The 17,972-nt window shown below is 37.9% G+C and overlaps 1 protein-coding gene across 5 annotated transcripts in view; it reads left to right on the top strand.

The window, feature by feature from the left end:
* FGD4 (FYVE, RhoGEF and PH domain containing 4) overlaps window positions 1–17,972 on the top strand; it is a 211,256-nt gene that overhangs the window by 181,789 nt on the left and 11,495 nt on the right. For all 5 annotated transcript variants that reach the window (XM_036865383.1, XM_036865386.1, XM_036865385.1 and 2 more), the window contains 7 exons: window positions 2,345–2,483; window positions 4,732–4,790; window positions 5,104–5,250; window positions 10,966–11,138; window positions 14,382–14,412; window positions 14,631–14,723; window positions 15,077–15,202. In XM_036865383.1, coding sequence (XP_036721278.1) covers window positions 2,345–2,483; window positions 4,732–4,790; window positions 5,104–5,250; window positions 10,966–11,138; window positions 14,382–14,412; window positions 14,631–14,723; window positions 15,077–15,202 — 768 coding nt within the window. The remainder of the gene's footprint in view (window positions 1–2,344; window positions 2,484–4,731; window positions 4,791–5,103; window positions 5,251–10,965; window positions 11,139–14,381; window positions 14,413–14,630; window positions 14,724–15,076; window positions 15,203–17,972) is intronic.

Raw genomic sequence — 17,972 nt, forward strand, 5'->3', positions numbered from 1 at the left:
ATAGTTTCCCAAGCCTTTAACCATCATGTCATACAGATGCTTATAGGGTCATTATTTCTAGTATATTCCTCTACCCCTGAACTCCAGTTACAAAATGCTGAGTGCTGGCTACACAATTCTGTATGAACATCTTGTTGTCAATACAAAGTCAACATGTTCCATTCCTGTCTTTAGCTTACAGACTTTTTTTCCACTTGACCTTTTGTGCCTTGCACAGAGTAGCTTGTGGTTATGTGATTGGATTTATCACATAGCACCAATATTCTTTTATTCACCAGAATTTGACCACTTGGCTTTATCTTTGATTTGTCACTTTTCCTCATTCTCTGTATGTGTTCATTTGCCTGTTAGATAATATTTTCAAGGGACTTAGCATGGAGCTTGTTGCATAGTAAGTGCTCACTACACGATGGTGGTCATTATCATTGTTTCATCAAATATTAAAACTATCTCAGCAATGTCTGTCTTCTCCATATTATGAGGAAAGGATGGAGTTGTGAAAGGAATGGTAGACTGAGAATCAACTAACCTAGTTTAGGATTCTAGTCTGCCACTTAGAGCCACTTGACCTTAGAAAACTCCCCTAACTTTTCTGAGCCAGTTTCTTCATGTAAAAATTTGGGGATCAGTAATATTTTCATGGATATATATATATATGCATGTGTGTATATATATACCATAGTCTTGCTGGAGAAAATCAAATGCAATAACTAAACTTATAATATTAATATCTTACACTTTATTAAGGAAAGCCATTAACCCTCAGCTTCCATGCTAATTTCAGGCTCTTTTTACTTTTCTCCTGGTCTACAATAACTTCCAAACTAGTTTCCCCACATCTGCCTAAAGCCACATTGCTGTAGGTTAATCTTAATAGCTGTCATATCTAATGATATTATCACTCCCCTGCATGAAAACCTGCATTAGATGAAGTAAATCTAAACCCAGCTTGACATTATTGCCCCAGATTACCTTTTCTTCCTCATCCCCTATTTCCCTATAAGTATCTTATTTCCGAGCAGAACTCAACTGCCCCCTTTCACTAAACATGCTTCATGCCCCACTGTCTTGGGCCTGTTCTCCAAGGTCCCTCTTCCTGCACTTACCCCCTGGTATTCCTCATTTCCCTGCCCAAAGCCTGACCTCACCTGAGTTCATGTGTAAATATTCCATTCTCTATGAAGCTTTTAGATTCTTGTTTGCTTTGAATGCAAACATCATGTCTTAATACAACATTTTTTACCCTGCAGTGCCCTAATCATGGTCATTAATAAATATATTAAGGGGGTTTCTGCTTTGTTTAATATGAACAGGAACACATCTTATTTTTCAGGTAATCTTTTTTCTCTCCTTCCATGTTGACAGCTTACTGAAAGCATGTTCTATAGACTCAATTTTGCCCTAAGCAAAGGAGATCTGTTTAGAGTTTGGTTTCTAATGGAAAAGAATGCCATGACCTAATGAAAAATTAAAATTTTCTTATCTTGTCACTTTTCTACATGTGGAGTCTTTTTTAAGTTCAAAGGAAATGACATTTATGGTAGCCTTATTATGAAATAGTTTCTGCTGAGTCCAGAGTCATTTAATGCAGTATTACTTAGTGGACCTCATTAAATAGATGCTTCTTTTAAAAATCTCTGGAGTATGATTTAATAATGTGACCTGACAAACCCTTGTAGTGACTAATTGAAGTGGATGCCATCAATCTGGAAATTTCTTGCTTCAAATTCTACTTGATTTTTCTTTCTGTTCTTAACACTAGATTGGTGGTCCTCAAACTTTAATGGAAGAATTGGAGGTGTTTTTATGCATATGCCCAGGCTGTGGCCTCAACACTGTGGTTTCATAGATTGCATTGGGGTTCAGAATTTCCTTTTTGTTTTTATAAATTTATTTATTTATTTATTTATTTTTGGCTGTGTTGGGTCTTCGTTTCTGTGCGAGGGCTTTCTCCAGTTGCGGCGAGCAGGGGCCACTCTTCATCGCGGTGCACGGGCCTCTCACTATCGCAGCCTCTCTTGTTGCAGGAGCACAGGCTCCAGACGCGCACGCTCAGTAGTTGTGGCTCACGGGCCTAGTTGCTCCGCGGCATGTGGGATCTTCCCAGACCAGGGCTCGAACCCGTGTCCCCTGCTTTGGCAGGCAGATTCTCAAACACTGTGCCACCAGGGAAGCCAGAATTTCCATTTTTAATAGCATCCCAGGTATATCTAATGCAGGTGATGCACAGACCACACTTTGTAGGGAAATGCTGCCCTTAATGAAAATTCTATGTTACGTTGAATTGTTTTAGACTGGCTAACCTAATTTTTAAATCTTTCTAAAAAAACCTTTCTCATTACAGAAACAGAAGATCTGTGGGAGCTTGACTTTGCAGCATCACATGCTAGAACCTGTTCAGCGGATTCCCCGGTATGAGATGCTCCTTAAGGACTACCTAAGGAAATTGCCTCCTGGTTCTCCGGACTGGAATGATGCTAAAAGTAAATACTCCTCGCCACCCCCGCCCCGCCCCTGCTTTCCATTATGGGATAATATAGTGGCCAAGTAGGCTTGTGATTTCAAAGTGAGATAGGTCTCATAGCCACTTTAGTAAAATATTGGTGCCAGAAAATAACCTCACTGGAAATTGTCATCAGCACCTCAATTAGGCAAGCACTTTTGAGCCCAAATCATAGGCTTGGAGCAATGCAAATCACATTTCTTATGCTGGTTTCACATTAATCATTAACTGTGAAATATAAAACTATAGTCTTGGAGACATCTGGAATAGCAATACACAATTACCTTCTCACAGGAAGAATACAACCATTCAGAATTACTAGTGCTGCTGGTTAATTAGGTAGGTTGATACATACCAAGAAAACTAAGATGACATTTACTATGTAAAAATAGCCTAAGCAAAGTGATATCTCTCTACCTTTCTCTACTCTAAGACAGAAGAGCCAATGGTGCTGTTTAGTGTCAGTTAACATTTTCCCTGAGAAAACTTTATTCCTTCTCTACTCCTGTACTACTTTTTTTTTTTTATGAAAAAATTAAAAATCTTTTATTTTTTCATTAGATCATAATGGAAGACTTTTTAGGGCTTAAGAGTTTCAATAAGAATTTTGTTTTCTTGTGTACTTTAAAAAAATCAGTTAACTGTGAAGAGAAAATTTAACTTGGATTAGTAATCAACTTGTACAAACAATAGTGGTGTACAGTCTTAAAGCATTGCTACTTTCTCTAATACTTTTTTGTCTGCTGTTATAAGTGAACCTTGTTGAGAGATGGACACAAAACACAATCTTTGGTCTTAGAGACTGGGTCTTTTTCTGAACATAGGCTATCTGTGATGTTTCTCCCACCATCCAAGTGAGTTGGTGACCACAGGAACTTCTCATCTCCCCTTTCTTCCTCTAAAGTTTAGAATTATCCTAACTTGTCTTCTTCCACTTTCCACTTCATCCCCGCTTTCCACTCACCTGGCCTGAGTGCTTGGTTTTAGTAGTGGTAGGATTGGAGGTTGGATCACCATTGCTAGTTCTCAAACTAGTCTCGTGGGCAGTGGCCCAGCCCATCTTAATTTGTCTCCCTCTACCTTGGATACTATGTGGAATGCAAAGAATTGCTCAAAATCAGGATAGTTCTCCAAAATATAAATAAAAATTCTGCTTCTTCTGTACTCAAAAGACTTTGACTCCTGCTAAGGTAGCTATGTCAAAAATGAGAGAGTCAGCAACATAGTAGGGTATTTTATTACTCTTTTTGGTTTCCCATTACTACTTACACTAAAGTTCTAAGGAAATCACAGAAGTACTTTTAGAGACCTAAAAGTAGAGGGGAAAGCAACAAAAGTGCATTTTGTTCAGCAGTAGAACGAAGAAGACAGAAAAGTTGGTTCAGAATAATGGGGTTGTTGTGGTAACAGAATTAACCCAACCAGTATTCATAAGATAGGAAAGAAAGGAAGAGAGCAGGACATGATGTAGGATTGAGAACATTCCCTCAGATTAATCCAGCAGGAAGCCTCAGCTTTCACATCTCTTCACCAGTAGTCCCGAAGCTCCTGCCTTGCCCATATCAGAGTTCCCATTCCCATCTCTCGCTACCACCTGCCCTAGCAACAAAACCCTCCGTCAACATTGGCATCAGAAAATTCCCTTTCACCTAGACTAGAAATGTGAGTGTGTTTTCCCAAGGAAAACTGATTATGCTTGGTGGTTAATTTTCTCATAAAACTAGTGAAATACTTACTACTGCTGAAATATTGTAGAACTTTGAGTCAGAAGACTTAGGTTCTAATGTAGCCCGTCAGTATCATAATTTGTGACCTTAGCCAAGTCACATCACTCTCTACTTCTTTCATCTGCCAAATGAAGCTAATATACTTTCCATTCAAGGTTGCATAAGAATGAATTGACCTAATATATATGAAAGCCCCTGACAAAGTTCCTTGTACCAAGCTAGTGTCAGGGTGTTTGTTATTTTGAAGGTCCCTTATCAATTAAATGTACCTGAGAGCTTACTCACTGTATATGACTTTTAATGAGGAAATACCCTTCAAGTTCCAAATAATCTGCTTACAAATGAACTTTTGAAAGTATCCAGCTTGTAAATGCAAATTGCCCCCTGCTTTTATCGTGTATCTTCGGTCTCAGATTTCTTCTTATTGTACTCTATATTATTCAGCTATCTAGTAACATAGTAAGGACAAAATGTATTTACTTTTCCTTTTTTTCCATTTAGAATCACTTGAAATTATATCTACAGCAGCAAGTCATTCTAATAGTGCAATAAGAAAAATGGTAAGTGGTTTCCAGAGGAAATGGGAATATTCTAGTTAGATAATTGCCAATAATATAGTCTGATATTATCTACAGGTTTGGACCCAAATGAATTGATACAAGTGAACAAAAAATATTGTTTATAAAATGTTTAGTGTTATCCCTCTTCTCCCAGGTTTTAATTTGATCATAACTGACATACTTTATACCAAAATTTATGCTTAGTTCCAATCCCTTCTGAATTATGTATATTTTAGCTAAGGTCATTGATTAAAGGAACTAAGGTGAAACCTCCTTATATATGATCTTGCTGTGTTTTGTTTTAATTTCCTAGGAGAACCTAAAGAAACTCTTAGAGATTTATGAAATGTTGGGAGAAGAAGAAGACATTGTAAATCCTTCAAATGAACTAATAAAAGAAGGACAGATCCTCAAACTAGCTGCTCGGAACACATCGGCACAAGAGCGCTACCTTTTCTTAGTGAGTTTTGTAGTATGAGCAAGTCACATAAGAATAACCCATAAACATTGTTATATGCATCTTGGAAAAGTAGGATGCTTGCTTGCTCTCACCAAAACAATTATATCTAAGCTGGTTTAGTCAGTACTGTCAGGATTCCACATCAGGGAATGTCCTTAGTAACTGAAACTTGTTCTTTCAAGGACACAAATCTTTTTCTGAAGTATTTTTCTATAATCTTTCTGTGTACTTACCATGTATAATTTACTTCAGTAACACGTAGTGAAGATGATTTAACCTTTCCATGATGATCATAGCCATCAGTGTATATGTGGGGACCACTATTTTTAATTCTTCTAGTTGAAGAAATATATAGACAAAGTTGTAAAACTTGTGCCTCAAATATCTATGTAAAAGTACATGAGTTTGCTACATAGTTCCTTTTCACTGCGATCAGTCTCCATCCCTGCCTTAACTTCCGGGAAATGACAGTTAGTCTAGAACTTATCGAAAATATAGGCGCTCTCCCTGGGGCATCCAGGCCATTATATTTTAGTCTCTGTTAATTCCAGTTCCTTTCTATATCTAATGATATAATAATAATCATAATAGCTAACAATGAGTAACAATAAGCTAACCTTGAGTAATAGCTCAGTAAATGTTAGCTATTACTATGATTGTTATTATAGGCAAAGAAACAGACACATTGGTCAAGAAGCTGCCCGGTAACTGGCACATGACACATTCTCAGGATGTTATCACATCTGACTTTTCTGCTGCAAGGCAGTCATCTCACCAGCCTTAGTATGAGTTGTTGGGGGCTTAGAGGTTTCTGTTGTCTGGTTACAGCTTCCTTTGAAAGGAAGATTTACAGGAACTAATTGTCATGCAGAAGGGTGTTCAGTATCTCTCTTGAAGCGTTTCTACTTCAAGTTTGTATAACTAAAGAAAATTGAAAACATGTCCACACAAAATTTATACATGAATGTTCATAGCAAAAGTATTCATTATAGCCAAAAAGTGGAAACAAACTAAATGTCCATCAGTTGATGAATGGATAAACAAAATGTGGTATAACCATGCACTGGAATATTATATGGCAGTAAAAAGGAATAAAATACTGATACATACTACGTTAATGAACTTTGAAAACGTTGTGTAAAGTGAAAGAAGCCATTCACAAAAAGCCACACTGTGTGATATGATTCCATTTATATGAAATGTCTAGAATAGGCAAATGCATAGAGGCAGGAAGTAAGTAGTGGTAGCTTAGGGCTGGTGGGGAGGAGGAAATGGATACAGGATTTCCATTTAGAGTCATGAAATGTTCTAAAATTAGGTAGTAGTGATGGCTGCACGATTTACAACTATATAAAAACCATGAATTATACATTTTAAAAGGGTATATGAATTATATCTCAATAACTTAAAAAATTTATAGATATTTTACAAATTAACTATAAAAAAGTCTTCATTGGAGCTCAACAGAAGAACTTCACCTTTCAGAAGTTTTACAGAGACCTAAATGTAAATCAGGGACATGTGATGTCATGTTAGGGTCCAGAGGGCTGTTTATTTTGAAATGTAGGTTTTGTTATTCAAATATGGTGAGGCCAACACATCAGGAGATGATTGCCATTGAAAAGATAGTTATACTCGGAGATTCCAAAAGGAGGGGGCATGCCACACCATGGAAGAGCTACATGAGAAAGCACCAGAGTTGGTCAGAAGGCAGAGAAAGCAAGCAGCAAATGTGGGCAAGAGCCTGTACTGTGGTTTCTGCGAGAAGGAATAGGCAAGGCAGAGAAAACCAGCTTAGAATTTGCTAGTTTAAATAATTTCATCAGGCTCTGGCACACAGGGACTGTTGCCTGGTACCTAGCCTTAGGGTTCTTAGGGAAGGGGAACACTGACCCAGAGTGTAAGCACTCAGTAGAGGAGGTGATTGGGGTGTGAGTTCTGGATCTGTTGGTTTCCATATGAAAGTCATGCTTGCAGGTGAGTCACTCACTGTCTCAAAGAATTGAGTAGTCCTGAGAGGGGGCAGTCCTCCAATGTCAGCAAGGCCCCAAGATGTCAAAGCATCAAAAATCCAGATTAAAAAGACATGCTTAATATACTGTTCTGGGCAGAATGCCTGGGAGTCAGTGTCTTCCCTTTGTCTTTACCTGTAGGTGCTTAGGTAATTTTCCTTTCCCCTCTTCAACATCAGTGTTACAGTTTCTATAGTTAAACTTTCAGCTCTGTGTCTAACCAATAGCCTTGGTTTAATTTTCACATTTGAGAATTATTCTGGAAATAGTTTTGGATCGAATACCTTAATTCAGAGCCAAATTAAACAGCTATTTGGAGGACAGATGGCAAAGGACCTTGGGGGAATACAACAGTAGTGACTTTGAGAAAAGTACCCATCTTGTTCCAGTTATTATAAGCTATCAAGCATATCGTGTCATTGCCTTCCAGGAGAGTGGAGTCATACAGCAGAAATTTTAGGAAAGCCTTATTCATCTTTTGAAGACCATCTTAGAAGCAGTTCTTGTCGTGTTCATTCTTTCAGTCCTTCCCCTGTAGTACTGTACTTGTCACAGAATCTCTCCTCTCCCCAGCACACATTTATTCCCATAGAGCATCTTTTTTTTCTTATATGTAGAAACTTCAGAAGTACCTTTTATTTTTTCTCCTTTCTCTCTAGAAGTAAAATGAGCGCTAGTTTTCTATTTCCTATTCTGGAGATATTACACTTGTAAATCTGAAAAACCAAGTTATATTTAGAATTTGATTTCAGCTTTCAAATGATCATCATGTGTTTGCATATTTGCTTGCCTTCACATCATGCTTTTTATGTTATGTAGGTTACTCTGTTGAGTAAGTAAATAACCACACCTGACATCTGAAAGTTAAAAAAAAAAATCACTGAATTATCCCATAGAATGATAGGAGGTTTTATTCTTGGCTCTTTGGAGTTCTAGTCCTTGTTTCCTTATACCTTTTGACAGAGTTATATATATTTTTTTCTCTTGACTTATTTAAACTTTGAATACAGGCCGGGCACTGGAAATTTTCTCCAACAATGTATTTTTACCTTCTAAAACAAACTTTAATGAACTGTCACTAGTGAGACATGAAATTGAATTATTTCAATCAAATAATATATTTTAAAGAGACTTGAAATAACTAGTCGAGGAACCCTGGAGATCAAGAAGCAGGAACCTCCCTACACTTTTAATAAAGTTGAGACTTTCTTCTAGGTTTTGGCACAGCCTAGCACTTCTAGAACTTGCCAGCCAGAGACTGCTTTGTCAATAACTACTTCTGAGCAGCGGGCATGGAATAAAAGGAGTTTCTTTCACTGAAAGGGAAAGTCAGTCTACTTGGTGCTACTCCCTCTTTTAGTACCAGCAAAACCCAGAGAAGGTGATGGTGGCTTTTGCCACAGGAGCAAGGTTCACAGAGGGAACAGGACTAGCTACTTAATTCCTTTACATATATGGCATCTTCTTTGTAGGCATTATCACCTTCACCTCTAAGCAGAAGAAAAAGGGTATTTATTGGCTAGCCCTGTCCATTTTGGTGGCGCTTTGCAACTCCTGCAGTACTGTTCAGACATGGCCAAATCCCCTCCTGAGAAGGCCTTATAGAGGAAAGAAATACTAACATGAACAGTTAGCAAGCTGTTGCCTTAATCAAGCTGGGATGGTGATGAGAACCTTTAAGAGTATTTTCAGATCTCTAAATTCTGTGTACTACAGTGAGGCTGTGATTGCCATACTTAGAATACAGTGGACAATTAATGATAAAGCATTGATTATGTTCCCTTCTAGAAATGTAAATGTGAAATGTGGTGCTCAGATATATCTGATAAAAACGTATTTAGTGCCCTTTTATTTCTACATTATCCAGTGTGGAAATGAAATTTATGATGTTAGTTATAGGAAGTTGCAAAATAATGTATGAGGAACAAACTGGTAAAAAATTTGCTTTCAGAATGAGTACAGTGGACATTGTCACATAAACATGTTGAAATGTTTTAAATATCCATCAACATTTCTTTGATGGTTGGAGCTAAAAAGAGGACCTGACAGAACAGGACATTATTCCTCATTTAATCCTCTCAACAACCTGTGACTTTTACAGATAATGATCCTGAGACATGAGAGGTTACATAAGTGTTTAAGTTCCCAGTTGCTTTTGTCTTACAAAAATATATTTAAGCCTAGAAACAGTGTTAGAAACAATAAATATGAAGTAGAAAGATAAATATGGACCTTCTTTAGGAATCTGCCTACAAATTAACCCCCATATTTAGAGTTTCATCCTTTGCATGTTTTAATATATTTAAAAGTTAATTAAATGCCTTCCCCAAATCATTGCTTGGTACTGATTAGCAGGAGCTGTTCATTGTTTTGTTTTGTTTTGTTTTTTTATAAATTTACTTATTTTTTATTTATTTATTTTGGGCTGCGTCGGGCCTTTGTTGCTGCGCACGGGCTTTCTCTAGTTGCGTTGAGCAGGGGCTGCTCTTCGTTGTGGTGTATGGGCTTCTCACCGCGGTGGCTTCTCTTGTTACGAGCCTGGGCTCTAGCCACGCGGGCTTCACTAGTTGTGGCTCACGGGCTCTAGAGCGCAGGCTCAGTAGTTGTGGCGCACGTGCCCAGTTGCTCCGCGGCATGTGGGATCTTCCGGGAGCAGGACTTGAACCCGTGTCCCCTGCATTGGCAGGCGGGTTCTTTTTTTTTTTTTAATTTATTTATTTAGTTATTTATTTTTGGCTGTTTTGGGTCTTCGTTTCTGTGCGAGGGCTTTCTCTAGTTGCGGCGAGTGGGGGCCACTCTTCATCGCGGTGCGTGGGCCTCTCACTATCGTGGCCTCTCTTATTGCAGAGCACAAGCTCCAGACGCGCAGACTCAGTAGTTGTGGCTCACGGGCCCAGTTGCTCCGCGGCATGTGGGATCTTCCCAGACCAGGGCTCGAACCCGTGTCCCCTGCATTGGCAGGCAGATTCTCAACCACTGCGCCACCAGGGAAGTCCAGGAGCTGTTCATGGTTGACTAGAAATGAGGCACTAATTTGATTCAGTTTCAAAATAAGGTTCTTCATTTTAAATAAAGACTTTTTGCTAAAATAAATGACTTTTCTGTTAATTCATACATGATGAATTCTTAAGCAAGATGTGGGGCAGTATAAAACAGTGACTTTGTTTTTCTACAGAGGATTTAGTGTGCTAACCCATGTTCTAATGAAATTTGAACTAATAATTTGCCTACTTTTTTAAACTTAACATTAAATACATTGGTAAAAATAATTGCTAAATATTAATCTTTTCCTCTAACAGCTATTGTAGACTTGTTGCCTGACACAACAGTTAGAAATTTTATTGCCTAAGGGCTTCAACTTACATGGTTGAGAACTTCAGTTTCTGGTATATAGAGGTCCTTAATAAATTGTTGCTGAGCTTAATTTCCTTAACTAACTTCCTTACTAGTACAAAATGATGATTGGTTTACTTAAATATTAATAAAATATTTATGAACCAACACAGGGGGGAAATATATGTTACAAATTTTAAAATATGACAATTTTGATACAAGCATAAAAGCTCTCTGGTATTTAAGTAATTTTTCTCACATAGAAAGTATGGTATTCCCTGGAATTTTTGTCTAGGGCTACTTTCAATATTGGTCACTTTCCTCTGTCTTTGTTTTCCTGTTTTTTGACATGTGTTCTGCCTTTTTGCAGTTCAACAACATGTTGCTGTACTGCGTGCCAAGATTCAGCTTGGTGGGCTCTAAATTCACAGTTCGAACCAGGGTTGGCATTGATGGAATGAAAATTGTAGAGACTCACAATGAGGAATATCCACACACTTTCCAGGTATCTGGGAAAGAGAGAACACTGGAACTACAAGCCAGGTAAGAGAACCATTCCTATCTCACAACTTTACAAAAGCATCAGAATAAATTGTAGGACAAAATAATTCTGAGGATCTATCCCATGTCTGGTTGGACATAAATGGAAAGATGTGAGCTCTTGAAAGTCAAGAATTATGTCTTCCCTTTTGATTCCTCTGTAGTGCCTAGGATAGTGGTTTTTCAGACAGTAAGCATTCAGTAAATTAAAGTGACCGAATTGTTGCATTCAAGCCAAAGTTTTGAGTCTTCTAGGAAAAAGTTCTCTAACCTTTTTTCCGCCATCCTTCCTTTTGGTCCACAAATGTTTATTGATGTTTATTATTTCATGATAAATGTTGAAGCTTTAACTATCTGTCCTTCAAAGACTCTGCATTCATAGGACTTAATGGCACTTTGATGGAGAGAATGATTTTGGAAATCGATCATTTTGGAGGCATTTTGGAGAAGATGATTCTCCTGCCACAGTTGAGGATACATGAAGGGGGCCATTTGGGGCTCTAGTAGCCTGTAGCAACCAGGACTTCTGAAAGGGGTGGCTCTTCTTATATGTTTATTGAGTGGGAGAGAAAGATCTGGAGGCCTAGCATCCATCCCCCTACCATAACCACGTTTGGAAAGAAAAAAAAAAAAAACATGAGAACCACTGTAGTAGATCACAGCTACCTCATGCGTGAACCTCTAGAAGACAGAGTGCTGTCAGGTTTTAAAATATCTGCTTTAGGAAACTGTCATCCATTTATCCTATAAAAAAAAAAACCTAGCATGGTGAAAATTGAGATACACCAAAAGTTCACAGATCAGAGGTTAACTACTGATCCCAGCTCTGATGGTTTTCATACCCTAGAATCCATGGAAAATCAGAGAGCCCTTCTGTTCCTTTCTATTCCTTTGCACCAATAGCATGTGGTTCTGGTTGCTTAGGTGAACTCATCCTGGATATTTGTGTTTAGTAACTATGTACGAGCTTAAACTTCACATTTTCAAAAGAGAATAAATTATTTTAATAGGAATCTGTGCCCAGGGAGCCAGGGAATTGGTGATTATAGATATGGAACATGTGGCAGGTTAGGAAAGTTTGAAGAAATACCTAGCCAGTCCTTTGATTTCCCACAGAAAATATATAATGAACCTGCATTACTTAGGGAGCTGCCAGGAGACTGCCCTGAGGATTAGGAGGCAGCATTTCAAGCATGAGTTAAAATGGTGGTGGACTTGGCTTTGGATGTTATGGTTATCCTACTTTATCATGGTGAGATTTGGACCCCAGCCATCAAACCCAAGAGAACAATTTATGTTACTGTACTTGGAAGCTCCTGACCTAAGTCCTCACTCAGTGGTTGACTCCCTGAGTGATTGGCCCTGGCGACAGAGAAGACTCATCAATAGTTCTGATCATCATAGAAGTCTTCATTACAGATGAATGAAGGTTCTGCTGGCTCTGAATATCAGCATAGTTCCAAATCTGCAAACCCGAGAAATGTGTCTGAACAGCAGAAGAGAGATTATCAAGGATTCTTGGGTTGCCTGAGTTGAGAGGGACTCCAGCCCCCCTCCATTAGCAGGTTGGGCTGTTTTCGCTTCAGGATGGGGCTGATTCATGAAAATTTTTCTTAAGTACAGGCAGTTATTATTTTGTAGAGTTCCAATATGCACTATTGGATACATTCCAATTAGTACTGAAAACACATTCATTTTTCCTTAAATTTCTTATTCCCCTAATCTCATTGCTTTAGTTGTATTTATGATTATATGATGAATTGAAGATCTGAATGAAGTGTGATTACTTATCTTCTGGTCTATAATGACTCTCTCAAGAATGTAGACAAACACTGAAATTCTCAAAAAGTCTGAAGGATTACATGGAACCCCAAATTGGGTATATATTTGGTGATATTTAAAGAGAATTCACTTCTGAAGCCAACACAGAAAAAAATGTTCTGCTTTTCTTATTAAATAAGTCAGCCTGAAGACTGACCTCTCACACTCTACTTCCCCTTCCATATTCAAAAGAATATAAACTTTTGAGACAAAATTATTTTATGTAGTTTTTATTCAATGGTTTTCTATTGCTAAATGGATATAAAAATATAGTGATGAGTAAATTAAACAAAGGAGTAAATTTTAAAATCTGCCATGATTGAGAAAGTAAAACAAAAGGCATTAAAGACTTGTCAAGTTACTTTGCATTTAAAAGGCTAAAAGCAGCTAGCAAATAACTATGCTTCCAGAGCAATAGAGCTGATTTTGTGGGGGCGGGGCATAGCATTAGGGAGAAACCTTTTTTGAGGGGCAAGATTAAAGCCCCTGCCCCCACCAAGGTTCTTGGTTCAGGATCCCCAGGTGAAATATAAGCAGAATCTTACATTTGACAGGCACGGATTCCAGCAGTATTCCTGGCACATCATGATACTCAGTTTTTGTGAGAAAGATGGATGGTGTCACATGGATGGTATGATCACAGACTTATACATATGTGATACCTGTGGGACTGTGGCATGTGACATTCAGGCTGGGACAGGGACTCAGACTTAGCCCTAGCCTACCAAATACATACAAACAAATAGAGCCCACTCTTCACAATCCCTCAATTTGGAGATCTTACTGAGTCCAAAGTCTACTAAAAGGGAAATTTTTTCCCAACAGAAAATTATTAAATACTGGGGTTCATTAATCTGTGAAACCTCCTTCCTACAGGCATTTAAATCTTCATTGTGTTTTATCTATAGTGAATTAGGTATGGTATTGCCTGAAGCCTAGCAAAATAGAATTAAATTGTTTACCAAAGGAAATGTTACATAGCTCCCTAAGGACTTACACAGATAATTTATAGTCTCAAGGATAATTGCAATCTTTTCTAAGATGGGTTGTGACTAGCAGCCTTTCAAAGCCTCATGTGTTTTCATAAAGGTGAATTGGAAGACTAAGTCTATATCTAGTATAATGCTAGATCTACAGATACTTGATATATACAACTAGATGATGGTGGTTAAACTAACAGAAGACAAACTTAACTCTCTCCATCAAAAGTTATGTGTACCAAAGTAAGTGGATGGTATAAAACTATGTTTATGAATTCATTTGTTCAATTGCCAGAGATTCTGTTTAATTTTTATTATACCTCCTTCTTGGACATCCCTGAATTTTCCAGAAAGTTGGAATAACATAAATACAGTTGTATGCACCAGGTATAACTCATTAATGTTCTCTTTATTCACTTTAATTTTTTGTTGTTGTTTATTTTAGTTCTGAGCAAGACAAAGAAGAATGGATCAAGGTAAACCTGATTTCTATTTTCATTTTTGTTTTGTGGTAACCTCTGTATATGTACCCAGATGCGCATATATTGTTTTATTATGCACATATTGTAGTCATCAGAATAAGGTCATTTAATTTTTAAGGTGATTTCCATCCTAGATATTTGTTTAATAAAGTGTTTTTATTAATTTGCATGTGATACTTTAATATGTGCTTTGAATTTCATGTATATTTTAGGCACTTCAAGAGACTATTGATGCTTTCCATCAGAGGCATGAAACCTTCAGAAATGCAATTGCCAAGGATAATGACATTCACTCAGAGGTTTCTGTAAGTTGAATTAAATTCTTTAAGTTCTTTTCTCTTTGCAGTTGCAGAAGATCTATCTAGTCATTTTGTTACCCAGTCTTTGCCCTTTGCAATGCCAAAACTGGCTATTTGGACAGAATCTCATTTCTTCTTAGATGAATACAATAGAGTGCCTTTTCATGCTGCTTAAATGTCTTTGAACCTTTTTTTTTTTCTTTCTCTTTTTCTGGATCTTGAGTTTCAGAACATGGTATGAGCAATGTTGTTAAAATTCTTTTTAAAAATAAATAAATGAACGAACGGATGGATGGATGGATGGATGGATGGAAATGACAGTTTTTGCCATTAAAGTTGAATCTCTCTTTCCTTTTTAGACTGCTGAGCTAGGAAAAAGAGCCCCAAGATGGATCCGAGATAATGAAGTTACAATGTGTATGAAATGCAAGGAGTCTTTTAATGCCCTGACGAGGAGAAGGCATCATTGTCGAGCATGTGGACATGTATGTGAGCTTTCTTGGTCATTAAGATTGTTAGTCACTATATAAGTGTTGTAAAATCATTAATTGGAAAAAAACAAAGAAATCATTCAATAAATCACTTAGTTGATAAACTTCTGTTGGTGATAACTTTATGCAAAGCACTGTGCTGGGTCCTGGAGAAAAACTGGTAAGCAAAATGATAGCCAGCTTCACAGAGCTCACATTCTAATGGAGAAAACAGACCAGTCAAATTAACAGACAAGCATTTCAAATGACTATAAATGCAATAAGAAATCAAGAAGCTAAAATGGGGAATAACGGTAATGGAAGAGGATTTGGAACCAATTTTAGTTAGAAAAATGAAGACCTATCTGAGGCGTTGCTATTTAAGCTGATGCCTAAAAGGTGAGAAAGAGCTAACCATAAGAAAGAAGGCAGAAAGAGCGTTCAGGCAGTGAGAGTTGTGTCAAAAGCCCTGAGGTAGGAAAGAGCTTCATCTATTCTTTTTAATTTTTTTATTTTTTAAAATAAATTTATTTATTTATTTCTGGCTGCATTGGGTCTTCGTTGCTGAACATAGGCTTTCTATTTATTTGCAGCGAGTGGGGGCTACTTTTCGTTGTGGTGCATGGGCTTCTCACTGCAGTGGCTTCTCTTGTTGCAGAGCACGGGCTCTAGGCGCACGGGCTTCAGTAGTTGTGGCACGCAGGCTCAGTAGTTGTGGCCCACGGGCTCTAGAGCACAGGCTCAGTAGTTGTGGCACACGGGCTTAGTTGCTCCGCGGCATGTGGGATCTTCCCAGACTAGGGCTCGAACCCATATCCCCTGCACTGGCAGGCAGATTCTCAACCACTGCGCCACCAGGGAAGCCCTGATCTATTCTTGAGACTGCCAAAAGGTCATGTAGCTGGAGCATAATGAGCAATCTAAGAAATAGAAAGATAAATAATAACCAAAAGAGTCAGTGACTTTGAGAAAATATGAGATGGAACCTATAGCTTAAGTAGAAGTTCAGACTTTTGATGGGGAGAGGGAAACTTCCCTCCATTATAACAGAAAGGATAAAGGGAAAGATGAGTGGAAATGTGGGTGTGTTTTTGATTTGGTGGTGGGAAATGAGGGAATTTAGATCTGATAATATCTACATATTCATTGAAGAGGAAGAGGAAGAGTCATCATCTGAAAGTGAAGGGGGAAGTAAGAGGAAGGGGGGAGATTTGAGAAAGAGAGCTAAGTATGTAATAGTTGTCTCTGGGCAGGAAAAAGTGAGCCTACCAAAGAAACAAAGATGCCCATTAGGGGTTTATGGTTATAAATTTAAAAGGACACACTAGTCCATAGTCCATTTAATGGAATGAAATATCTCTAACAAGATTCAGCAACTCAAGCCAGCTAAGGCAGTTGACAGGTTTTCAGGGATTGAATTGTTTCATATGGAAAGAGTGAGAAGGAACAAAGCATGACCTGAAGTTGGAGAGAAGTAGCAGCAGGTTTTGGAGGGCCTTGTAAACCAAGTTGAAGATTAATACCTTCTTCTAAAAAGCAACACATAAGCATAGAGGAGGGTAGGCATTGCAGTGTCATGACTGAATGTATTATTAGTATGCTTTCATGCAACAGTTTTTATTGTTAGTACTTTCAGATTATTCTCAATTACATTGCAGATTTATTCTTCCTTTTTTCCTAAGTTTTGACTCAGTGAGACAGTTTTATAATCAAAATCAAATTGATAGCAAACATCTTTTTTTTCCCCCTCAGTGTAAGACTTCTTTTAATCTCTCATTGAGTGTGCTTGAAATGATTTCAGATATTGACATACTTGCTTTCAGTAAACAAAAATATGAATGTACTGTGACATAATTTGAAAATAAATATTAGTTGATATGAATTTGCAGATACAGACATGTCTAATTTTAAATCCTAGGGTAATTTCATTGAAATTATGAGAAAACAATGAACAATTTTTTATTATGAATTTTACATGATGTGAATCTAAACCAAAAGTTTTACTAATATTTATATTTCTTAAATATAGTTTGTCCACTATAAATGAGGGAAAATATTCTTCTAGAAGCAAGAAGATAATTTTATTTATTTATTTGGCTGCATCAGGTCTTAGTTGCACCATGCGGGATCTTTGTTGTGGCATGTGGGATGCTTCATTGCAGCACGCAGGCTTTTCTCTAGTTGTGGCATGCGGACTCCAGAGAGTTCAGGCTCAGTAATTGCGGTGCACAGGCTCTCTAGTTGTGGCACACGGGCTCTAGAGTGCGCGGGCTCAGTAGTTGTGGCACGCAGGCTTAGTTACCCCGCAGCATGTGGGATCGTAGTTCCCCCACCAGGGATTGAACCCACGTCCCCTGCATGGAAGGCAGATTCTTAACCACTGGACCACCAGGGAAGTCCCCAAGAAGATAATTTTTTAAACTGCAAGGTTATTTTTTAAACAGTTACTATAAATAGTTAGCAAAATACACAAGGACAATTTCTCATAGAGCTTACAGCCTAGTGAGGGTGACAAACATTAATTGAAAAATCACACAAGTATATGATTAAAAATTGTGATCAGTGCATGCAAAAAGCATATGGAACTTTAATAGCACAGTGATAAGAGATGGGCTGTATTCTGGAAGTTGGAGGAGTCTTCCTTGAGGAAGTGAAATTTGAGTCAGTATCTGAAGGATGAGCAAGAGTTAACTCACTGAAGCAACGATGAGAGAGGGAGGGAGCAGAGCACTCTAGGAGCTGTAAGAAGCCAGTGTCACTGAAGATAGAGTAAGAGAGGTAAATC

Source organism: Balaenoptera musculus, chromosome 10 (assembly GCF_009873245.2).
Source record: "Balaenoptera musculus isolate JJ_BM4_2016_0621 chromosome 10, mBalMus1.pri.v3, whole genome shotgun sequence".
Lineage (NCBI taxonomy): Eukaryota > Metazoa > Chordata > Mammalia > Artiodactyla > Balaenopteridae > Balaenoptera > Balaenoptera musculus.